The sequence below is a fragment of the Archocentrus centrarchus genome, chromosome 1, assembly GCF_007364275.1.
Source record: "Archocentrus centrarchus isolate MPI-CPG fArcCen1 chromosome 1, fArcCen1, whole genome shotgun sequence".
NCBI classification, from domain to species: domain Eukaryota; kingdom Metazoa; phylum Chordata; class Actinopteri; order Cichliformes; family Cichlidae; genus Archocentrus; species Archocentrus centrarchus.
This window is the reverse complement of record NC_044346.1, coordinates 25,413,594-25,436,972: the sequence shown is the minus strand read 5'-3', so window position 1 is coordinate 25,436,972 and position 23,379 is coordinate 25,413,594. Positions and strand designations below refer to the sequence as shown.

The window sequence follows — 23,379 nt, the reverse complement described above, 5'->3', positions numbered from 1 at the left end:
TGAGATCATTCCTAATAGCGATAATTTTCCCTCAAATAGATGTGACAAATGGTGTAGATACTGTTGGGTATGTTGAAGCATGGGAGATCTTGAAGTAATTAATGTCAGTAGTTGGCAGCGGCCCTTTTTCGAGCTGGAATTTTGGAGCTAGTTGTTGCTTGTCATGAGGCCTGTTCAAGAAGCAGTTCAATTTTGATGTTATTCCAGTTTTGTGCCGATAAAGTCTGACAGGCCTTTGAAGAGTGGAAATGAGTTTATATCAAAAAAACATCTGTGGGTAATGTACACAGAATTTCTGTGTGAGAGAAAAAAAAATGCAAATGCAAACTAAATCCAAAATACATGTGTAATTGTGTTTTACTAGAATTTTCTGCATGCTGTCTAGTATTAGTCTCAAGTGGGAAAAGATCACTTTCATTATGATCAATTTTTCAGCCTTTGAGAAAGATCTGGCCTTACTTCTTGGGTTAAAGGAATGTGTTCAGCTGTCAGAACAGACAAAAATCTGTTCTGAAATTTCACAGCCTGTGTATCTGTTGTTCAGTTCAGGGTCCTTTGGGCAAAGTGAACATTTCGGCGACTGTGGGTTTGTTTCATTGCTCTGGCTACAACGAATAATGCAACACAGATCCTGCTCACAGTGTGAGTCCTCTTATTCAGGCAGTGTCTGTGTGCATGTGTGTGCACAGGCCTCTTTGCACCAGAAATGGAACTTCAAGCTTGTTTTTGAGAAATGGTTGGTAGGAAGCCATATTACATCTGAAAGAATGCCATATTGCGTTACTCTGTTGGCTTCTGGCCTGCGCTCACTTCCTCTTGTCACCCTTGCTGAAGCTTTAACTTACTGTGTACTGTAGATTTTTTATTACGACATTCAAACAGCCCAGAAACTCAGATTTTAGTTATTGTTATAATCATCATCATCATCCTCCTGATTGTGATCAGAATTATCAGTGCTGCATACCTGTGGAAGAAAACATTGACGCTGTGTGTGTGTGTGTGTATTTGTGTTGCATTTAAAATGTTTCCATTCAATCTGTGCCAATATTCTCCTAACAGCTGGTGATAATTGGCCTGGCCAATGAGATCCAAATGATCTTTTCCTCTTCTTTTCCCCTCAAACACAGTAATCAGGTATATTCTCAAGAGAAAAATCTAGACGCACTGCACATGCCCGCTAAAGACTTTCAGCGATCTTTATTAATCCGGTTCAAACCACAAGCATAAAGTAGGCTTTCCTTACAGCAATGACAGCTGTTTCATTATTTTTATTGGAAGGCTTGCTTTTCGACAGCTCAGAGAGCTCAATCACGGCTGCTTGCCTTAGGTGCAAAAAGTTAAATGCATTACAAATATACCAAAAGAGTGTTCAAACATGACTTAGGTGGCTCCCAAAGATCTGTATAAGTACTACAATCTGCTAGACAAAAGACAAGAAGGACACAGGCTTCTCACACACAGCTGTACAGGTACTTGGGCCTCATGTTTGTGCCCAATTGCAGAGGGAAGATGGTCCTTTCAGTCGTAATACCTGCCTGTTGTCTGCAAGGTGTCTGTTTATATTTATAGTTTGAGTGTTTCCATGTGTCTTTCATCTCTGTCATACGGCCTTTACATCATACAGTGTATTTGTTTTCGTTGTAGAGTGCGTACCTGCGTGCGCTCATATGTGAGAGTGAGAGAAGGAGATTGTGCCTGGGTTTCTCTGTCGAGCTTCGTTTTCTACCAGTGAGTGTTTATGCAAACAATAATTCTCTCCAGGATGTGAGCAGCTATTCAGCGCCTGGGGAAGCATCTCTTAATGAATTAATTGATGACTTGATGCTATAGTGAAAACTCAACTTAGCAGAGGGAGGATCTCCATGTCCTGTGGGTTTGGAATGAATTGCAGCCTAAATACATGTGTGGAAGAGAGAGAGTGTGTGGAAGAGAGAAACAAAGAGACTGAGAAGGAGGGAGCGGGGTGTTTGTGTATAATGGAAGGGTTTGGTTTGAGCGGGTACCAAATGACTGGGGTAATTAAAATCCACACCAGACAATATTAGTCTGCGTTCACACATTAGACACAAGACACTTCAATGCCTCACTCCTCAGCTCTATGAATCACAGCCTGCCTGCCTCCTACATATTTTAAGCACCCACACTTACACCACAGAATAAATGCTGTCGCATAGACATGACAGACAGGACACTGTTCAATGGGAAAGTTTCACAGAAATCACCTTTTGCTACTATAAATGGGAGAATGAAAAATAACTGTTACACTAATGCTTTATTCACAGAGGAATTATTTGGAACATTCATATACTGTATCAAATTCACAATGTCCACAGAGTTATTTATGTAGCTACCACTGTTGCTATTTCATCTCTTTCAGTACTCCACCAGTTTTGCAATGTCTTGCTCCAAAAACATGGCTGGACTGAGACAGTGTAAATAATCAAACTCAGTACAGCTGGAAAACAGATACCTTTTTTTTCCATATAATCTTTTTTTATTTTTTTGCCAAAACCTTGCAAAATATATAAAGATGTAAAAAAAAAATGGTCACGTGAGGACCCAAATGTCCAAAACACCATTGTGAGAACAGAATGGGTTATAGGCTTGCAAATTCACAGCTAGCAAGTGGTCAACCTGTGCCCTGCCTCAAGCATGCTCTGCTTAAGCAGCTCCGTCGCTTAAACTAAACAGGATGTTTCTAGTAGTGAAAACGGATCTGAAGCATTTTTATCTCCTTCTGTGTGCTACATGTGAGGAAGGACAAATCAACATAATGTCCTTATGTGTGTGAAAGCAGGTTTAGCTTTCTGAAACTGTACACCATGAGCAAGGGGTGGGTCTGAATGAGAAACTGAGGACATTCTCATACAGTAGTGACTTTTCAAACATAAGGATAGCCTGAGACTTCACCTGCTTTGACACCCCTTTTGACTTTAATTGGGGACATATTTTACATGAAAACATATTGAATAATACTTGAAGCTAGTGATTAACAACATAACTCATCAGTAAAGTGTTTAAGTGTATAAAGTGTATAAGAGGTTCAGAAGGGTCATTTTCCCATAATCTTCCACAACTGTGCTTCTTTTTCCAAAGTAAGAAGGAGTTACATTCCTGTAGCCATAAGAAAGAATGCAGTTTTAGATGACTTTTGCATTGGCTTAACCCTTCAGATGCGGAAGCTACTTCCATCATTTATATACAGTCTCTGCTCAGCACTTTGGTTTTCAAATTAACTGCATTATGTAACTAATGTAGTCCTGAACCCTGCCCTAACACAGAACTGAGGATTGGACCACAGAAATTGCACACTGTTTTAGAACCATTCCTTCAGATTTCACAGTTGTAGCCTTCAGACCCAACTGATACCACTCAGCAGCAATCTTTTGAAAGACCCGAGATAGCTATTTATTCCACTGTGCATGCAGTAATGTCAGTACATCACAACTGGCTGAATGTTTTTTCCAGTTTTACTGTTATAATGAAGATGATTGGCTTTTTAGGAGGAGGGCGAGGTGGTGGGTCACACAACCATCTTTATCTCTTTTGCATTACAGAATGCACCCATGGTTTCTATTCAGGACTCTTTAAGTTGCTACTTTACAACACAACTGCCAGTGCTCACTCAAGTGGCATTTATCAAAATTTGTACAGCTTCCTTCTGGAGCCACAAGAGGCTTTATGCTACAGTTTTTTTTTAAAACGTACAGTAGTACTTGCTAAAATCTGCTAAAAGGCATTCGGTGGGGCTCCCCTTTAAGCCCTCCAGTTTATGCAAAAGTCAGCGTCACTCATTCATGCAGTCATCAGGTCTGTAACACATTGTAAGCACAATCCTGATTCATTGCCACTATAGACAGAGCAGAGCGGTCTCACTTGTTAACATGGGTCATAAAGGGACCAGTAAACAGAGTAAGAAAACAGAGAAAGAGAGAGCAAGAGAGAGAAAGAGAGAGACTGGCACTGGAGGATTATTTTCAGTTAAAAAGCAGTGAGTGTGTGCGTATGTGAGACCTGATCCTGAGGCCGGGGCCAGTGGTGCTGTAGAGGATCAGAGCTGATGACCTCAGCACTTCTTTGTGGCAGCAACTTACTTGTGGCTGTTTGCAGCCAAAGCAAATATATAACGTGAAAAAAAAAAAAAAGGAAGCAAGAGGACAGAAAGTGATTTTAAAATTCTTAAAACTCTCCTGCACTGTGTTCTGGGTCTTGGAGTGATTAGTTTATGTGAGGTAAACTCTTCATGTTGCTTTCCGTCTTGTAGTTCTAGGTAGAAGAAACACAGCACTGTACTGACGCTGGTGTGGCATGTGTTGTTACATTATGCTACAATTATCCAGGTCTGTTCACACTTAAAAATGATAGACTTGGCACAGTTTGTAACAATTCCTCTAAATCTTCTTGAAGCTGATAGGGCTGTAACAGCATCAACAACAACAATAAAAAACAGATACTCTCTTATGTGTGTGTGTGAGAGAGACATAAAAGAAAAGGAGGCTTTTGTATATGCAGCAGCTCGGCATTTGATTCAAGGTGAAAGTCCTGGCAAAAACTGCCCTGGCAGCAGTCGCACTACTCGCCGACAGGACCACCTAGCACGAGCGTGAGCATATTGTGCTCTGAAGCAGAGGTCCTTAACACTCACAGCTATAGATGATTAATGGCTGGATGAAGTTACACCTCCATGCAGCAGTCAGTTGAGCAGATCAGAGCGCCCCCCGCTGTTTCTGAAGCACATTGTTGCAGTCATCTGAATGAACCGCAAACAGCTGTAACCTGCCTCTGAGGAGTAAAGCTGTTGTGGTTAATTATGCTATAAACTTTGAGGCTGTAGATGTAAAGTTTCAAAGCGTTTTGTTCCGTGGTAACTTTTTAAGGATATTAGAGTGATAGAACTTAACGTGCATGGGTAAAAAAATTTTACTTAACTTGTGTCTTTTACACATTGTTTCTTTCTTTTTGTTTTTCTCAAACACATACAAACAAAAATGGAGAAAGCACCTGTGATGGATCAAGCAGACCTAAACAATTTCGTTTTGCATCAAACATGCTCACATGCCACCAGAAAAAAGACACCTTCCCTGAAATTCATTATGTATATAAATATATATATGTGTGTGTGTGTGTGTGTGTGTGTGTGTATGTGTATGTGTGTTGCTGCTGTTGGGTAGCTGAAAGTGATTTTTAAGTGACTTTGTCTTTACCATATAAGTCATGGCGCAGGCTGTGTATGTGTGTGTCTGTGCATGTGCATGTGTGTAGCAGCCAGCAGGTCACTAGAGGTTTGCAGCACTCAGTTGTCATGCATGCCTTTAAATCATAGCTTATGTTTCAGTTGAAAATTGCCTGTATTACCCATAGTTTTATATGCAGCTAAAAGTCATACAGTCCATCATCTTATACTCTCAAAGACGGCAGATGAAGCTGAAGTTGGAGATTGACAGAGTTGCACAAATTGGTCTCAGTCAGCAGAGGTCAGCACAAATTAGAGAGATTTAAATAAAGTTAAAGACAGGATACTGTTCAGGTAGTTGGTTCTCTTACAAGGTAACTGAGGCAAGTGCATATATATATATATATATATATATATATATATATATATATATATATATATATATACACGTCTTGTTTGTATACGTGTTGGGTCCCAAGACTGGGGAGTAATGATGCTATGTGCCATTGCAAGCTGCCAGTCTTACCAAGAATTTGACAAACTGATCCAAGAAAATGAAATAAGCAACCTAAATATATCAGTGTGTCCAACTTTTAAAAGGTAGAAATATCAGTTGCACACAAGGATAAGAAAGTGATGGAAACAACATCAAATAACTACAACTACGTGCAAAAGCAACATGCAAACCTCTGATATACACAATCCTTGACACTATTAAGTTTACACCCTATTCCTACATACCCTAAACCTTTGTCAAGGGTCTTATAAAATAAACAAAAGCAGTATGACAGATCCCTACATTTAAAACAAAGTTTTTCTAGGCAAAAAAATACCCAAGTCTAAATTCTGTATTTGTGGGCATTTGTTTGGCATGTGAAATGGAATGCAAACTTCTGGGAGGATGCTTAAGGGAAAGTTTGCGGGGTAATCTCAGTTTTCCAGAGGTGATCCCAGGTTAATCTGCCACTCATTAGCTCTCACAGATAAGACAAAAATGGGGTGAGGGGCTTTAAGTCCATACTCTCTCTCGCACTCTTTTCTTTTCTGCTCTTCATTCAGCCATTTTAAACCAGAACAAACCCCTCTCTCCACCATTGTCTTCCATAAAAGAAAAAAAGAGAAGAAATTGAGCACATGTATAGAATAAAGCCACGGTCTCGCCTTTTTTACCTAACACCTTTTCTCCCTTATTAAACCCTTGCTGGCCTCTGGGACAATACAGCCAATTAAGGTCGGTGTCCAACTGAGTGCAGAGAGACGCTTGTAAAGCACTGGCCTCTGCTGATTTAGCTCTTCCTTGAGGTCCGTTACAGAGTCAGAAGGTGGGGTGAACACAGTAAAAAAGTGATGGAGAGTGGGAAAAAGAAAGAGAGAGGCAGAGGCTTAAAGACAGAGAGAGGATCTTGAGTGAATATGTTAGTGTAAGTGTCATTTAAACAGCTTCCACTGCTGAGCCCCCTCTCCAGCTGTAAGATGGAGTGTGTGTGTGTGTGTGTGTGTGTGTGCGTGTGTGTGTGTGCGTGTGTGCGTGTGTGCATGTGTGTGTGTGTGTGTGTGTGTGTGTGTGTGTGTGTGTGTGTGTGTGTGTGTTTTGCAGGGGCTCCCCAGCAGCTGTGGGGACCCCTACACCAGCTGAACAAGTCATCAGGTTCCTGCGTGAGTCTCGTCACTGTTTTTAATAACAAAGGGACCCTGTCACTGGAGGACAAAGCAAACAAATGGGCCTAATTATGGGGGGTTGATAAGGAAATTATAAGGAAATTGAGTCATGAATGGTAATATTTTTGTTATGAGATGATCGTTCGTGGCAAAAATTAATTTCCAAAAAGGGGCCCCTCTGTGTTTTTTGTGAAGCTGAGACCTGGAACTGGATGACACAAAGAAAAACTTGGCCTCAGTCTCGCTTTCTCTCTCTATCTCTTACATGCTAACCTCTGGAGACACTAAAAGATACTGAAATGATTATGCATCGGGTCTCTGTAGATATCCAGATGTCTACCTGAGGATCAAAAGAACCCTGAGAATGCACCTCACCCTCTTTTTCCTCTTTGCCCTCTCCGTGATTTGGTTGTATTTATGTATTTATATTTCCTTCTGTACAGCAGGGACAGGTCACTGGCAGGGGATAAAATCTGAAGTAGAGCAGGAGAGAGAGCCAATAGGAGATGATTATCTAGCTTCTCGGGAAAGTCAGTAAGCTTTGGGTGAAGAAAAAGGTAGGAATGGAGACTGTCCAGACACAGCAGTGTGTCAGGGAGATGATGCAGACCTGTTCCTGTAAGTTGTGTGTAGTAATTTGTGGCTTTGTCACTGTTTTTTTTTTTTCTCTTCCTAATCCTAATCAAATTCTGTGTGTTCCCAAAAAGAAAAATGAAATCATACATAAGGAAACATAAGCTTCTTATATTTTTGGTGAACATTTATAGGCCCTTCCACCCCATCTCATGTTTTTCTAGTGGCATCAGAAACAAGGCAAACAGGGGGGGTCGCTGAAAGGAATCAGTATTTTGGATCAATAAATTAGAAAATAAATCTCACATTAACCATTTGAATAATTTTACCTTTTACCTTTTGCCAGCTGCAAGCCATATAAGGCACACTAGTCTAATTATTTTAGTGGAAATATTATGTTAATTTCTGGAGTTGTATTTCTAGGCATTAAGCTTACTTGTAATAAAAGCTAGGCGGGATCTTTAGTACATGAACTTCCCAGCTATTTTGAGAGCGGACAGCAAAATGAGAACCTTATCTCTCAATCAAGTGAGGACATTGTGGTGCCTGCCGTATAATTTCACAGTCTGATCAAAATACTTGTTACTTTAAAACCTGTGGTTTTTGTTCTGTGACCACCACAGTTTCATTATGTGTGAACACTGAGCAGCATGGTTTCCACTTTTAGAAAGAAAGCCAGGATTGGGTTTCTGTGCGGGTTTTCCGTAGTGGTTGACGGGAAATTAAATTAACTCAGAGTCCTTAAAATAAACAAGGTCAACGAAAAAGAATGAAGCGATCACAAATAATGATACAGAGAAAAAAAAAGAAACAGATGAGTTATGTTTAAGGAAAAGAATAACTGGCTCGTGTTTAGGTTGCTGCCATGACTGGTGACCTCACCGGAAATGACACCTCTCTTGCCAGCACAGGGAATTTAGTATTTTACACAGTATTGGTCACAGTACAATAGGCAAGTTGTGAGTGTGTTAATTGGTAAGATGATAATTTTTATAAATGATGATCAGCTTGATCTGTATCATTTACTAAAGATCAAGTTGATCTATATCAAATGCCAACATACTCACAGGGATGTCAGGGGTGTTTCAGCATTACTGCTTAAATACTATTGGGCTTCATAAATCAGCTACAAGACGTTAAGACAAAAAAAAACCTCCACTTAGAGGTCAAACTATTTTCTGAAGCCATTTCCATTAGATTAATTTTAAGTGGCCTATTTGATAATTATAGTCAATTTTCCTGGCCCACAATCATCTTGTCGCTGAGAGTCACCCTCCTGCCAGTGTAAATATAAAAGAATATCAACAGACTCAAAATCACAATGGAGTGATATTATTCTTGACATAAATTACACAAGCCCTTACATTTCAGTGGGGTTATAGTGGTCTTTGGATTGAAATGTGTAGGGGAACAAAAACCTTTTTTTTTTCTCACACCCTTATACTGAAAGCTTGTTAACAGTTATTTAAAAAAAAAGCCTCTTCCTCCTCCCCTCAGATATTAGCCATGCTATATATTTTAAGTCCTGTCTTGTCTGAATTAATTAAGAAATAATGAAGCAGTTGCACTCCTTCATTTAACCATTCTTGTTAGAGGGAGCATCAACAACTCCTTAATTCATTGCTTTCATTTTAGAAAATACCGCTTACATGCAGTTTGAGCTTCTTTCCACTAAGATAAAAAATTGTGGCACAATACTCGGTTTACTCCCTGCATGTCAACCATTTGCTTGCTCTGGCAAATGCCAGTTCCCCCTTTCACTAATTACCTTCTACCAATGACTAAATTACAATGAGGTGTGGGGTTTCTGAATCAGAAAGGGGTTTTCCATCTCCACGTCCCCAAATGTATCCTTCCTGTCTGAGTCAGAAGCGTCACAAGCAGTTATGGAAGATATGAAATGCTTCAATTTCTGTTAGAAAACAGTTTCCTGTAGAAAAAAACTCAAAGAGCTACTGATCCAGCAGTGCAATTAAACAAGTGAAAGCATGTAAATGTGTTTGCGTACCAGCGTACATGCGTGCTTGTGTGCACAAGGGCCTGTTCCCCAGTTGTGTACTGAGCAGTAGGCACGATGCCACAGCAGAGAAGTGCAGTAAATGTGGTTCTGGAAGCAGTACAGTAAAAATATCTCTACTCCATCAGTGTCAGAAACGATCGACATGGACCAAACCAGCTGCCACACTGCCTTAACACACAGAATCCATCTGCCCTATGTGCCAAAGCAGGGCCACAAATGCCTATTTTTTTCCACTAATAATGAGCATCACAATAAAGTGCATAAATCCATTAAAAAAACAAGAAACAAAAACAAAAGCAGAACAACACGTGCATGTACTGCGCTGCATGTTCAGCATGCTGATTTTAACTTTACTGACAAAACTGAATACATTTCTGCCTATTTATGAACACGGTGCTGTTGTCAAATGTTAGTTAAATGTAACATTTTTTTTGTGCTTAATATAAAATAAAGCTCTTTTTAATTTTTTTTTTTTTTAAAATTTTGCAATTACATTAAAATGTATTGTGATAATAGAAAGATTTATTAATACTAAAATGATCAGAAAATTAGCAATGATTTGGTGACCGAAGGACAGTAAAGTCATTTGCAAAAAATGTAGCAATTTTGTAATGAGGAAAGCTAAAGCTGAAAGCTGGGGATGCAGTTAGCAGGTCCAGTTATAAAATTCTTGTATGGTTTTTAAAAAAAAAAAGCTTTGAATTCCCCAATTACAACCACATTAACTTGGCTTTTCTGTTATTCTTTGAGGCCTATTGTTTGTCCTTGTTGCAAATAATAATTATGTATTCAACCCATATTATACTATTCTTGTGGCTGTATATATTAATAATGAAACTGGACAGAGCACTTTTTACTTGTTTTAAAGATCCCGTCAGTAAGTGGGAAAATCTGGAATGCCTTTAAGCTGCAGTGGAAAATAATACAAAATCTGTTCGATTTGCATATATAGCATCATATCCTTGAAGGCCTTCTATTATTTTGACTCACAATAGCTGACTTTCAAATACAGATCTGAATTCTTTTCTGACATAAGTGATGCATATGCATGCACACACGCTTGACACGCTGTGATCCTTTTGATCCTCTCCTTCTCTTTTAAATATTTAAAACTATTTGGCTTCTTTGCTTGCTTGCATTTACTGTAACTGTTGATGCACTCACATAGTTTCATAAGGCAATCATATTCATATTAAGCACATGATTAAAATGTGTTCTATAATCTGGAAGATTGTAGGGGATTATAATTAGTTACAAAATTGCAGATCATTGCTAATGACTGTTCATTTATCACACTCTCCAGCATGTAGGTAGCTTTGAAGTTCAGTTTGTCAGTCACTGGTGTTCCCCATCCATCACAGATGCACACAAGCTGCAGGTTGTTAGTCATACTTCTCCTGGCCTAATAATAGGCACAGGTCATCTTTTTCACATTGGTTCTCTATCCTTTATCCAGCTTTTCTGCCACAGGCTGTTTCTTTATGAGATCATCTCTCCACATTCATCTCTCACTCTCTTCTGCTTCTTCCAAGAGAAACACCTGAGCTGTGGCAAAAGTAATTCTTGTTGCTGGCTTCACAGTCCATTTGTGGCACACAGCAGTCCGAGCAAAGTATATAGCTGAAGTAATGACGGGCTGCTACGTTGACAAATAATTTCTCCCCGCACTTTGAGGCACACATTGAGGGGTTAAAGAATTAGAACAGGATGTTGAGGAATTCGGGTTAAAGTGTGTCATTTTAAAGATGGATGAGAGCTGAGGACAATAAATGTGTCAATGAAGGAGCTGGCTTTCAGCGGCTTCCCACTTGTTCCCTCCTCTGGAGAGGAGACTGTGCTCAAGTTGATGGCAAGGAATCAAAAATGTAAAGTGTGAGCATTCAGACCCAGAGACACTCAAAAACTCTTCAGGTACACTTCTTTCATCAACCTGCCTGCATGCTGCTGGCTGCCTTCAAGGTTAGGTGCAATAAAGATGTGCCATACTTACCAAGATGATTAGCCACCTCAGGTCCTGATTTGTTTCAGCTAAGGCTCTTTCTGTGATTAGACACTTAAGGCCACTGTTTAGGCTATATACAGTAGGTGAATAATCACACACTGCTCCAAATGTGCACACCTGTGTCTTTGCAAATTTCTAATTCTCTTCTTTAAAAGGTATATACACGGACAGTTTGAATTCTACTGTAACTGCAGATTGTTTAATACTCCATATTTTCCATACCAGTTTTTCAATTAAATATTCATCAGCTTTTAGCCAGTCAGCTTGTGTGTATGTGGTGCCTTTTTCCACTCAACAAAAATATGCATTCATTAAGACAGCTCGGAGAAGTTGCTCAAAACGATGCACACGTAAAACCGCTACTGCAAACTGACTAAACCAGCCAGTAATCATTCAGGCAGACGGGCTAAGACAATTTTATTTTTATACTCCAACCTGGTCTTGAGCCAAACCTGCCCTCTGACAGTGCTACGTGTTAGTAACTGACAGGTTTTAAAAGAGGTCAGACAGCCAAGTGGTGGAACTCCAATTTATTGTGAGGTTCAACAGAAGGGACAAACACAAAGGGATGAGAGGGAACAGGAGGAGAATGGTGTTTAGTTAAGATTTATTTCTTTTACATTCCATCTCTCTACTCCTCCACTCCCTTTTGTTACTAGAGCACTAGAGGATTTCCTCTCCTCTCCTCTCCTCTCCTCTCCTCTCCTCTCCTCTCCTCTCCTCTCCTCTCCTCTCCTCTCCTCTGTTTGACGACCAAACTAAGGCATTTTTATGGCTTATAAATTTTATAGAGAAATTTGTCACTAATGACATCTGCAGCAGGGAATGCCTGGTTTCCCCACAGGAAAGGGAAGCAGGGTGAGGAGTGGAGACATTGCATAGTTCAAGTGGTAGCCTAGTAATGTTGACTTCACAAAGGAATGCGTGTGTGTGTGTGTGTGTGTGTGTGTGTGTGTGTGTGTGTGTGTGTGTGTGTGTGTGTGTGTGTGTGTGTGTGTGTGTGTGTGTGTGTGTGTGTGTAAAACAGAAGGTGAAAGTTTGCCCACCTGCTTAACATGGCCATGCTCCTGCAGTTGCTAATTAGCCTATAATAAAATGGTAGTTGAGCAGAGCTTCAGTTTAGCATGGCAGAGGGGTAAAGTAAGGTTATAGTGTTTATATGAAAACAGCTGCTCCACTGTAAAGCTCTTTGGACTGAAGGAGATTACATTTTTAACAATAATTTGTAACTGGGATTACGCTGTGTTCTGCATGTAATTGCTGAGGCTGATTAACTTGGAGATGACCAAGTTTTATATATATATAATATTAAAATATTAAAGGAAAATTGCCCATTTGGGCTTAAATGTATCAAATAAACACTCTCCTTCTAAGTCAAGAAGCTCCTTAAAGTGCTCGTATAAAATCTCCAGACAACTTCTGGGTGGACCTTCTGGTGATGTTTTTGCCCACTGTTGCTTCCAACATCAATAATTGACTTTTAGAGTCAACCAAGGGTGACGTTGAAAGGCAGAAATTTCCAGAAAACCACTTGTATCAATAATTCCCATCATAGTTTTAAATGTTTTCCCCTGCAGAAAGAAATCTAAATCTGGCTTATCTCTGATCCAACACTCATCTGCTTACCCTTACCCTTATACTTTCCAAAGAAAGATAGTGGACGTCACTCATTGGGCTCTTCTTCACATGCTGTAGATATAAAATACATTTGAAGGGGGGGGGGGGGAGCCACATAAGAAAGAAAGAGTGTGGATATTGTGACTGCTGATGAAGGTATCCTATGTCTTCACTACTTTTTCTCAGAATTACAAATGAACAAACAATCTCTTTATTTTTGGCCTAAAAAGCCAAAACCAACTTACCTAATCTTCTAAACATCTAATCTTCAAACACCATTTATTTATTCAGCCAATTAATGTTGGCCAACTGTATTCTGTTAAAAGATGATGGGTTTAAAATCTTTAGTTGACATTGTTGGAAGACAAAGATGACTTTAATTGCAGAGGTTGTGGGATTAGTATGAATCACAGCTATGGAGAAGCATGAGTTAGCCTTGTGTAAACTCTGTCTTATTGTCTAACACTGACAGCACCAGCCCATCCCTGTCAGCCTCAGGGCCAGCAATGCACAAGACAACCTGCCAGGAGATATATGAACCCAAAACACTATGGATCTGCTAGTCCCATAGAAACCAAACTCACTAAGTAAACAGACTGGAGGTGATGTTTGACATGAGCAGGGAGAGCCTTTGTTTTGGGAAGATTTGGAGATCTGTCTCGCCTGCTTCCTATGCCTTAGTGGAGTTTGTAGATGTGTGATGCTTATAGCGAAGGAGACAGGGTTGGGTAATGGCTGGATGTAAAACAACAGAGAGCAAGACTGTGGAGAAAGGTTATTATGCTTGGCTTTGACAGCCAGGTGACAAGGAGCTGTACTGTGGTTTCAAACCATTGCACAACTGATTTACAGCTAATACTTGAAAAGGAGCTGAGTCTCAAACAGTTCACACTGTGATTATCAGATCAGACATTGATGGCGGAAAGAAACATCAGGCACTTGTTTCAATAATCCACGCTTACTTTGTAAAAGAAACATTGCTTCATCAGTCAAACACAATACATTTATACACTATTCCCACTCATGGCCTTTCAATAAAAACCCAAAAGCCCTCTTAAGTGAGCACAGAAATTTTTGGTCTTCCTGATACAGGAACTGTAAATCCAGTTAGTTCCAATCATCATCACGCTCAGGAGAAATCTTTTGCTATCGTGCCACTACATCCGTTCACACATAGTGCTCTTGAATATAGAAGTAATATGGCTCTGCCAACGTTGTCAGTTCAGTTTCCTTAAAGCCCTAATGTGTACAAGAAACATACAGGACACATTCATTGTTAAAACTATCTAAGAAACAGTTTGCTATCTGACTATATTGGGATATCACACAGCAGATCGTTGTAGGAACTCAGCCAAAGTTTATGTAGATACTGCTTTCAGCATTGCATTACTCCTAAAGCTGTCAGTCCCTTATGCTATTAAGACAGCTGCTCTTAGTGGGTATTGTTCAGCTGGGAGCTATGGAGACCTGACAGGGCCTAAGAATCTTTATTCATCCTAAAAGGCCTTTCACCACTATAGCGCTGAATAGGACCTGCCAATGTCATCCTCCACCCATGGCATTTTTATGGCATAGCTGACATATACACAACGCACTCTCGTCAGCCCCTCTGTGGCTCAACCCGGGGTCCTTTTATTCCTGCACTGTATGTCAGCTGTTGTTTTCCCATAGACACGAACTGAAGGAGATCTTTTCCAGGCAACGCCACTTTATCTGGGAATTACGCAAACACTCACTTGGAGACACACACTTTAACGGCAATGGACGCAAAAATAAAGACAGACTGGAAGAGAGGCTCACTCTCTCATGCGAGTGTGCACACCTACACTTGCACATGCACACATACCGTCTCACACACGCACTGCTCTGTGCACACCGCTCAGACAAAAGATCCTTGATTACTCAGCAAATGGATGCACCACTGATCACAGGACAGCCCTTTTACAAACTGGTCTATTATGCAGTCTCAGCGTGGGGTGGAAGTGTTGCAGGGGCCTGAGGCAGTGTGGCTTTGGAGGGTGAAAGACTCTGTGTGCGTGTGTGTGTGTGTGTGTGTGTGTGTGTGTGTGTGTGTGTGTGTGTGTGTGTGTGTGTGTGTGTGTGTGTGTGTGTGTGTGTGTGAGAAAGTCTGTGCACACGCATCGAGGCTGAGAAGTGCTCCCATGCTGCGCTGCCTAACGAGAGGGCAGGTCAGCCATTAAATGGGCACTAATGCGGGAAATTGGAGGCCATTAGGCCTTTCTTTGTTGTTGTGGTTCTGTGTGGCTAGTTAGACTCTTGAAAAAGGAAAGGCCTTATTAGCCCCCACATGCAGACAGCGAGTGAATATATGGGCCATTTAGCTCAGCATGCGGCAGTAAGTTGGCCTGCTGCTGTAGGCTGCTATAGATGGTAAGGCAATTGTGTACACAAATGAAATGTACATTTAAAATTATGTTGAGTTGTCAGGACTTTTCAGTCACATCTGTTTAATTTGTATTCTCTATTTAAGACATAACAGAGAAAAATAAGTTCCATAAATGTGTTCTCTTCAGTGCAAACACAACTAACTTGAGTCTCCTTTATCGGTTTTGATGCAAACCCAGTTGCAAGGGGGAAAAAAAACATTGATAGGGCAGTATCTGCACATTTTCATTCTTAATTTTATTTATTTTGTATAAATGAAAACTGGTAATAAACTGGTAAAGTCATTTAAAATGTGTTTTATTTGTCATACAGTGTGCAAAGGGAAACTTAACAGAAGAGAATGTAATTACTGGAATTAGTACAGCATGCAACATGCAAAAAAATTGGAAATCATCGCAGAAGATCGTTACCTAAATGTATCCAATTTGTAATTACATTACCATTAAAGAAATCTATCTAATATAAATGAATGAGGGTACTGTTGCTGTAATACTATGGAACTTAAAAACCTAAAACCAAAGTTTAATATTTATATCAGGAAATTAAATGTATCTCTTTTCTCTTATTTTTTGTAAAGAAAAAAATGTCAGTTAAAATTTTATTTTCCATATTGTTTATATTTCTGTTCTTGTTCTCAGACTTTTAATACTAGAGCAGTGAGGAGAGCTGGATAAGGAACTGTGTAGATTAACTTGTGTCCTCTTCTGGTATTATTTACTTCAGTCTACTGTAAATCCATAGCTTAACACTGACCTTCACTCCATTACTAATATCTTCATGAGGGATCACTGCTTGATGTGAAGCAAGCCAGTTCTCACAGCTCTTTAGTTGCATCATTCAGTTAAACTAAATTTTATCACCCATGGACAGAACATGCACTATGCTCTGCATATGTACACTAAGAGTTGCAAAATTTAGGCAAAATATATATTTTTTAACTCTGCATGTTAAATTATGGAATAAAGAAAGGACAGCTAGATAAACAGGTTGACTGAAAAAGGGTCTGACAAGAAGGTAACGGCTGCTTGACAGCAAATGGAATCTGTCCACTCGAAATCAGTCCACACTGCATTTTTAATCTGCCTTTGATAATGCTGCAGGACTGATGAATATTCTGTATGACCTGATCTCAATTAGTCAAGTCTCCTCAAGTCAGGCCCACAAGTAGCAGCAACAGCAGCAAATTGATCTCTTTCCATCCTTCTGTCTGCCTCATTTTTTATTTTCTCAGCCACTTTCTTTCTCTTCTTGTCTGTATATATTTTCCTTTTTTTCATTTTCTTTTTGAATTTTCTTTTACCCTTAGTACATAGTGTATGAGGCAAACTGCTTATTAAAAATACTGAAACTGGGCCTCCTTTGGGGACGGCAGAGATCCAGAGTTTAGTTAGGGGTTATTAGAGGCACAGTGAAGAGGGCCAGAGGGCTCACAAGGGGCTAAAGTGCTGCGGCTAATTGGCTGCAATAAAGGAATTAAATTAACCTGATATAATCTCTGCAGTGGGCGCCTCACTCTCCCATCCATAACTTCTTCCCACTCGTCTGATCGCTCGCTCCATCACCCTAGTTCCATGGCATTCCCAGGGTGCTTCCCACTATACATGTACATCAAACAGGTCCACACAAAAAAAAAACATCAGCTCCCTCACACACTTCACCCTTCCTTCTCATTACCGCTGTTACCTCTCGTTTAGATGGTCTATTTTCCAATTTTTCTGAAAGCCTTACCCTTTGCAAGTAGGGGTAAGATTTGCAGCTCCATGTTGCAGTGAAAATGTGGAAATAAAAAGAGGCAAAAGAGAAATCTTATGGAACATTTTGTATTTGTCAAAATGGACTTTATTTTTCTATTTATCCCAGTTTCAGACATTTACAAATGTTTCAAAAAACTCAATATGAAACACAGTTCTTTGCTAAAATGACTGCCGTTGACTCAACAGTTAGTTGAATACAGCAATCATTGTAGTCAAAAAGATAATTTAGTTTAATAGAAATAGAAAAAACGGGGCCTAAATCTATTGTGGCAACATCTAAAATAATAAATATCCTTCATGGCATGATTGTTCTGTACCCAAAGAGAACTTCAGACACTGAATTTAGTATATCTGTCATCTCTGTGCCTTAAACACTCTCATTTAGCTCTGTTTTTATTTAGTAATTCCTGCCTTTATCGTGCCAGTGCTGGGCTCAACAAGCACAAGATAAAAAGGAGTTTTGATGTAATTTATAAAAAACTAAATAAACAGTTGAACCAGATCCTGGAAACAGGATACAATTAAATGACTGTAGCCAAGAAATGTATTCATAAGCTGATATGTAATCAGTAGTAAAATATGCGGTACATGTTGGCTACAGAGTGAATGTAAATATTTCTGTAATTTCACATCACACATTGTTTTGGTTGAACAGTTATTATGGCGGCTTTTAAAAAAGTGAAATTCTTTCATTGTTTTGGGAGAAACAGTGGCTGTCAGTGGATCGGCGATGGGTGATTCATTCTTCACAGGAAAATTCCACGATCAGGAGATCTTCATTTGTCTCCACACAAACATGGGCGCCACTAGAGTTACCTGTGACTAATGTAATGCCTTTAAATCACACTTTGCTGCAAAGAGGAATTAATTCGGTTGCAAAACAGTTGTGATACCTGTGCTGAAATCCCAGATGTTTGAGCATAATAGCTGCACTGTTTTTTTTCTTTTTTTGTTTTGCCGTTCCTCTATAAGCACAAGGATGCCAAGTACATCCTTCAGCTTACAATAATATTTTTGCGGTTGCTGTCTGTTAACTATATGCATGGCTGAGCTCAGTCACCACCACTTAAACAGTTCATCTAATTCTTAAATTAAATTTACTCCAATACTGTTTATATGTAAACTGTGAATATTTCCTTTTTCTTTCAATTTTTGTTTCTAGTCTGCTACAACTTAAAGGTGTGTTAGTCTTTTAACTCAACTAGGTTGTAAATTAAGATGGAGTACTTTTACTTTTGACACTTTAATGATAAACCTACTACGGTATTTCTTTAGGCAAATTTAAGGGTGAATGCTGTCTACCATAATTACCTGACTCCCGCATTAAGATATACTGTATTTTATGCACTGGTCTTGACTTGAAAATACCAAAAAAGAAGAGAAATATCATGATTTTTAGATGTAAGCAGCCCTGAATTTTAACTTGTTTGACATTTGAATTCACCTTTAATTAATGCAAAAACATATTGTAGCTAAATACAGCTTGATATATTGATTTATTAATCAATTGATTATCTTAAACTGTGAAACCCTGCAGCTCCATTTGGGGATTTTTTTGTGATATACATGACAAGTAGTGCTTGTGTTTTATAAGAGTGAGGGAGATCCAAATGTAGTGTGCATACATGTGTGCATGTTTTAAGTTTAAGGGGGATAAAATTTGTTTTACAGTTTTAGCAAGTTGGTCAAGATATCTGGGGAAAATATTTTCACTGATAAATTATAACAAACTCTGGGCTATTTTTTTTTTTGTCCCCTCAAACCTTTTCACACCAAAAGTAAAGACAAAGTATTAAAGGCCAGTATTTTTCCGTTCAGCCTTAGGGGTGGGTTAGATGTTAATCTGATTACTTTTGGGGTCATCCATAGGATTAAAAGTAAACTGTTCATGTGTGGACTCCCCTTGGTGTTTGTTTGAAAGTGGGGCACAGAATAGCAGACCTCCAGCTGCTCCCCTGCTTACATGCAGTGGTGTTGGGTTTTGCTTTGCTCGGTCTGTTTGGGTGAGAATTGGTGGTGAAGGAGCAGGTAGGCTAGCATCACCTAAGACCTGTGGAAATATGAGATTTGCCTCTGATAACCATATTAAAAGAACTAAAAAAAAAATTATGTGACATAAGATTTCCTTTATGGCCACCGTCATCAGTATATTATAGGATAAGACAAATAAGTCTTACAGGACATACGGGCATAAATGTTTTGTTACATTAATGCCTTTTTTTGGTTTTCTTTCTATATGGGTGTGACCTTAATAGATCTTGCAAAAAACTGGAAGCAACATTTTATATATTGGTTCATGACTGATGAAAAAAATCGTGTAGTTGTAGGAGGTTAGATATTTAATGATATTGTACAACAAATATGACTGGTGTTTGCTTTTTCCAGTTTTCTTGGCTACTTATTCTTCCTGATGTGGGCCTTTATATTTGTGGTAATGAGCAGCCAGCAGCTTAGACGATTTGGAGTGAAAGTGGCAGAAATCACTTGCTTGAGTGTCTCTTTACAACACATCATTGCTGTGACCAACATTGCTCAATTACCAGGCTTATCGTGAGTATGATGAGCTTAACCTCAACCTCCAGCTCTGATGCTTGAATTTCTCCTCTAATTAGCAGCGGGAAGGCTGCCCCTGTACTGCTATGAGACTGAGGTCAGTTGATGGAGGCTGGGAACCATTCAAAGAAACTAATTAGCCAACTTTCCAAAACACACACAGAGACACGGGAAGTGCAGAAAACGACAACATCCAATAAACAAATCAGTTTCTTGGTAAATTCTGCAAGTTTGTAATAGATGCAAGCTTTAAATGCAGCTCGCTGTCATTTAAAATAGCAGTGGTCCGCTCTACAGGAGGTGCTGAAAAGCTATAAGTAAGCTTAGCTTCATCCAGCTAATTCAGTTACACTTGTTTAAAAGGTATCACTTCACACTTCCTTTTACTGCACACCTGGGGGCAGATACAGGCAACTACAGACTCACTATCCAGACTGAAGCAATTAGCTTGATTGAAAACAGGCCTAGGTCGTCCTAAAGATAAAGGTAGTCTTTATAACACTGATTATTAAAAAAAAAATTACAAAACATAAATTTTGTTAGATATAATTATCATAAAAATATCTACTAGAAGTGTAAAATGTGCTGTTAAATGACATAGTTTTAAAAAATGCAGGACTCCTAATATGTGCATCCCAGACAGCCATTTTGAATTAATCTGTGCTTTAATTTGGACAAATCCTTGATGATATAGTTTTCAACCAACCACTTGGATTTAATGATCAGTAAGCATGTTTCCATGATACCAAGTTTGTATCTTTTTTTTTCTAAGTTGAGGGTCATTGAAGAGGATTTGTGAAGCGAGTGTAAATGTTTAGATGAAGTGGGCATTCACCTCAATTATCTGAGATAATCTCTAATGAAGTATAATGTCTTGAAATCCAGCTCTACTATAACCAACATGCCTTTAGTACAAATGAGATCATTCTCATGGGGGCCTGTTCAGAAAGGGTGTGAAACTATTTTTGTAGTGTAACAAAAACATGCCTGCAGGCCAGAGGCCATGCACTGCTCCTTCACCAGCTTTACTCCTCTCTACAGCAATCCCTCTTACCTGCAGGCATGCTCAGAGATAGCTTTCACCAGCTATGGCTTGAAGCAGAAAAGAAGCTGAAAAGACTGAGCCTACCCCCCCTGGCATTGAGAGGCTGGATTGATTGGCTCAAGGATTTTAATACTGAGACACTGATCATTTGAGAGTTGCCTAAGCAGCACATAATTGAATCCATTGTGTATTTATATGTTTTCTGTGGCTAAAAGAAGTTGGTGATTTATTTTGTGCAATAAATATCCCAGCATTTCTGCATTCACATAGATACCATGTTAAGGGTCGTGTCTGTGTCTGGATTTTAGGGGTTATTGAGTGGAGCCAGGAAGCAGAGTCATGAACAGATGTATATCTAGCTCAAGACAAAACAACAAAACAACAAACAACATCATATCTGGGACACAAATACAGTTCTACATCCAGGCAGCTAAGGTTGGAGAACACAGGTGTAAAGATTACTATTTAAACTGATTCAAGGTAGAATATATCTTTCATTCCCACTAAATGTCTTGGAAATATTACCATCTTGTACTATTAAGGTAATTCTTGTTTTTAGCTTACTTTTAAAATGGGATGAATCAAAGTTTTATGACCAAAATTATGAAGCAGGGAGGGTCAACAAGCAAAAAAAAAAAAAACATGACTAATTAAACCAGTGCTGTCCTGGAGGAAAGACAGAAAGCCAAGAAAGTCAAGTCACTACAGATAAGACTCTGAGATGTGTGTGCGTGTGTGTGTGTGTGTTTTAGATATTGTAATTAGGTCTGTAGAGTGGAGAGAAGGAGTCTCAGAGGTCCCAGACACATTCAGAAAAAACTAAAAACTCAGAAATGTACACACAATAAGCACCAGTGAGAAATCTGGTTGAGGGATGCTGAGTGAAGCAGGCCCTCAGCCTTCCTCCATTATGACGGGTAGATGATAACACGAGTTTTCCATGCTGAAACGCCTGGACAGATGAACCGACCATGGGACATAGTCGGATCCAGATAACCCCTTTTAGGTACACACACACTGTACAGTGTGTAACCACACACAGTAGAGCCACAAACTGTATCAGAAGTGCTGCAGTTAATAATGCATGAATGTGTCTGTGGTGGAGGAGGACTGGTGTCTCGGACGGCCAGCCCTAATGAAGTTGGGCATGTCTGCCTTACTCTGCTGCCAGAAAGTCATGAATAAACATTAGCCGGCTAATTAAACTCAGCACTGGCAACTGTACTCATCAGTAAACAAGAGGCAGAGAGGGGTCTCACACATACTTGCAGGGATTTGCATGTAATGGAGAGATGGTAATACAAGCCTTTCACTTTCTATCTAGTACAGTATGGACTCTGGAGAAGACCTTTAGGAAAAGAAGAGTTGTGTGGAATATAACAATATTTGATGAAGAGGAGTGAAAAAAGCTAAAGTAAAATATGAGTTTTAACCCTCTCTTTAGTATCTGCAGTGCCTCTGAAAAAAATAATAATGAAACAAATAAATTTAAAAGATCAAAAAAGGATCAGTCTTAAAACACAAAATATACTGAAACAGTAATAATAATGTAACCAGCTGGCTGGTTACATCAGAACTGATTAAAAAGAACTGCTCAGTAAAACATACGTAATCAAACTAATTGAATCTGTTTGCACTCTGTTGTGTTTCCTCCACAGCCTGTAACTGTAACCTTCATGCCCGAAGGTGTCGCTTCAACATGGAGCTCTACAAACTATCGGGAAGGAAGAGTGGAGGAGTGTGTCTCAACTGTCGCCACAACACAGCAGGTCGCCACTGCCACTATTGCAAGGAGGGCTACTACAGAGACCTGTCGAAACCTATCTCACACAGGAAAGCCTGCAAAGGTACAGGGCTCTTTTTTGTCTTTTGTTTTGTGAGTGAATGGTGCTCAGTTTGATCCAGTTCAACGAGAAGCCTTTTGGCTTTCATCGAGCGAATACTGTACATACAAGCCAATGTTAAGATTATGATGTGCATTGCTTCTATTAGAGTGGGAATAAAAGGATTTAGAATTACTTTTAAAAAATTTCATTAAAATATTTATTGCAGAATATTTAAGACATAGCTAGTACATTATGATATTTACTTTCCTATTTAACCTGTTTACCAGCTACTACAGAGATATTGGGTCTGATTTGAAACAGTTTTAAATTATTGACAGGAAGTGGAGGGAAGCCTGTGGTCTTCACATTCCTGAGCCTGTCTCACCCTCATCTTCCTCTGTCAGCAGAGATGAGTTGAGGGTCTTTTGGGATTGTGGAGGTGGTGGTGGTGGTATGGCTGGGTCGGGCTGGGTGTTCCCTCGTCGACGCTGAGTTATTTGGCTTAGTTCGCAGTGGGGTGAGGGGATGACAGGACAAGAAAAACAAACAGAGCTGAGGTGTGAAGTGATCCTTGGTGCAAGTCAAAGACTAATGAGAACCCAGGGAGATTGGTTCAGAGGCTGCAAAACGGATTGAAAAGAAAGCAGGAAACAAAGCAAAAAGTCAAGACCAGAAGGGTGGCAGGAGAATGAAAGATGGGAGGGAGGGAGGACTGATGTGTTAGAAGAAGAAGGCGAGAGGAAGAGGACAC

At 39.5% G+C, this 23,379-nt stretch overlaps 1 protein-coding gene across 2 annotated transcripts in view; it reads left to right on the top strand.

The window, feature by feature from the left end:
- Positions 1-23,379, top strand: part of ntn1a (netrin 1a) — a 58,578-nt gene that overhangs the window by 7,597 nt on the left and 27,602 nt on the right. For both annotated transcript variants that reach the window (XM_030734284.1, XM_030734275.1), the window contains exon 3: positions 22,461-22,649. In XM_030734284.1, coding sequence (XP_030590144.1) covers positions 22,461-22,649 — 189 coding nt within the window. The remainder of the gene's footprint in view (positions 1-22,460; positions 22,650-23,379) is intronic.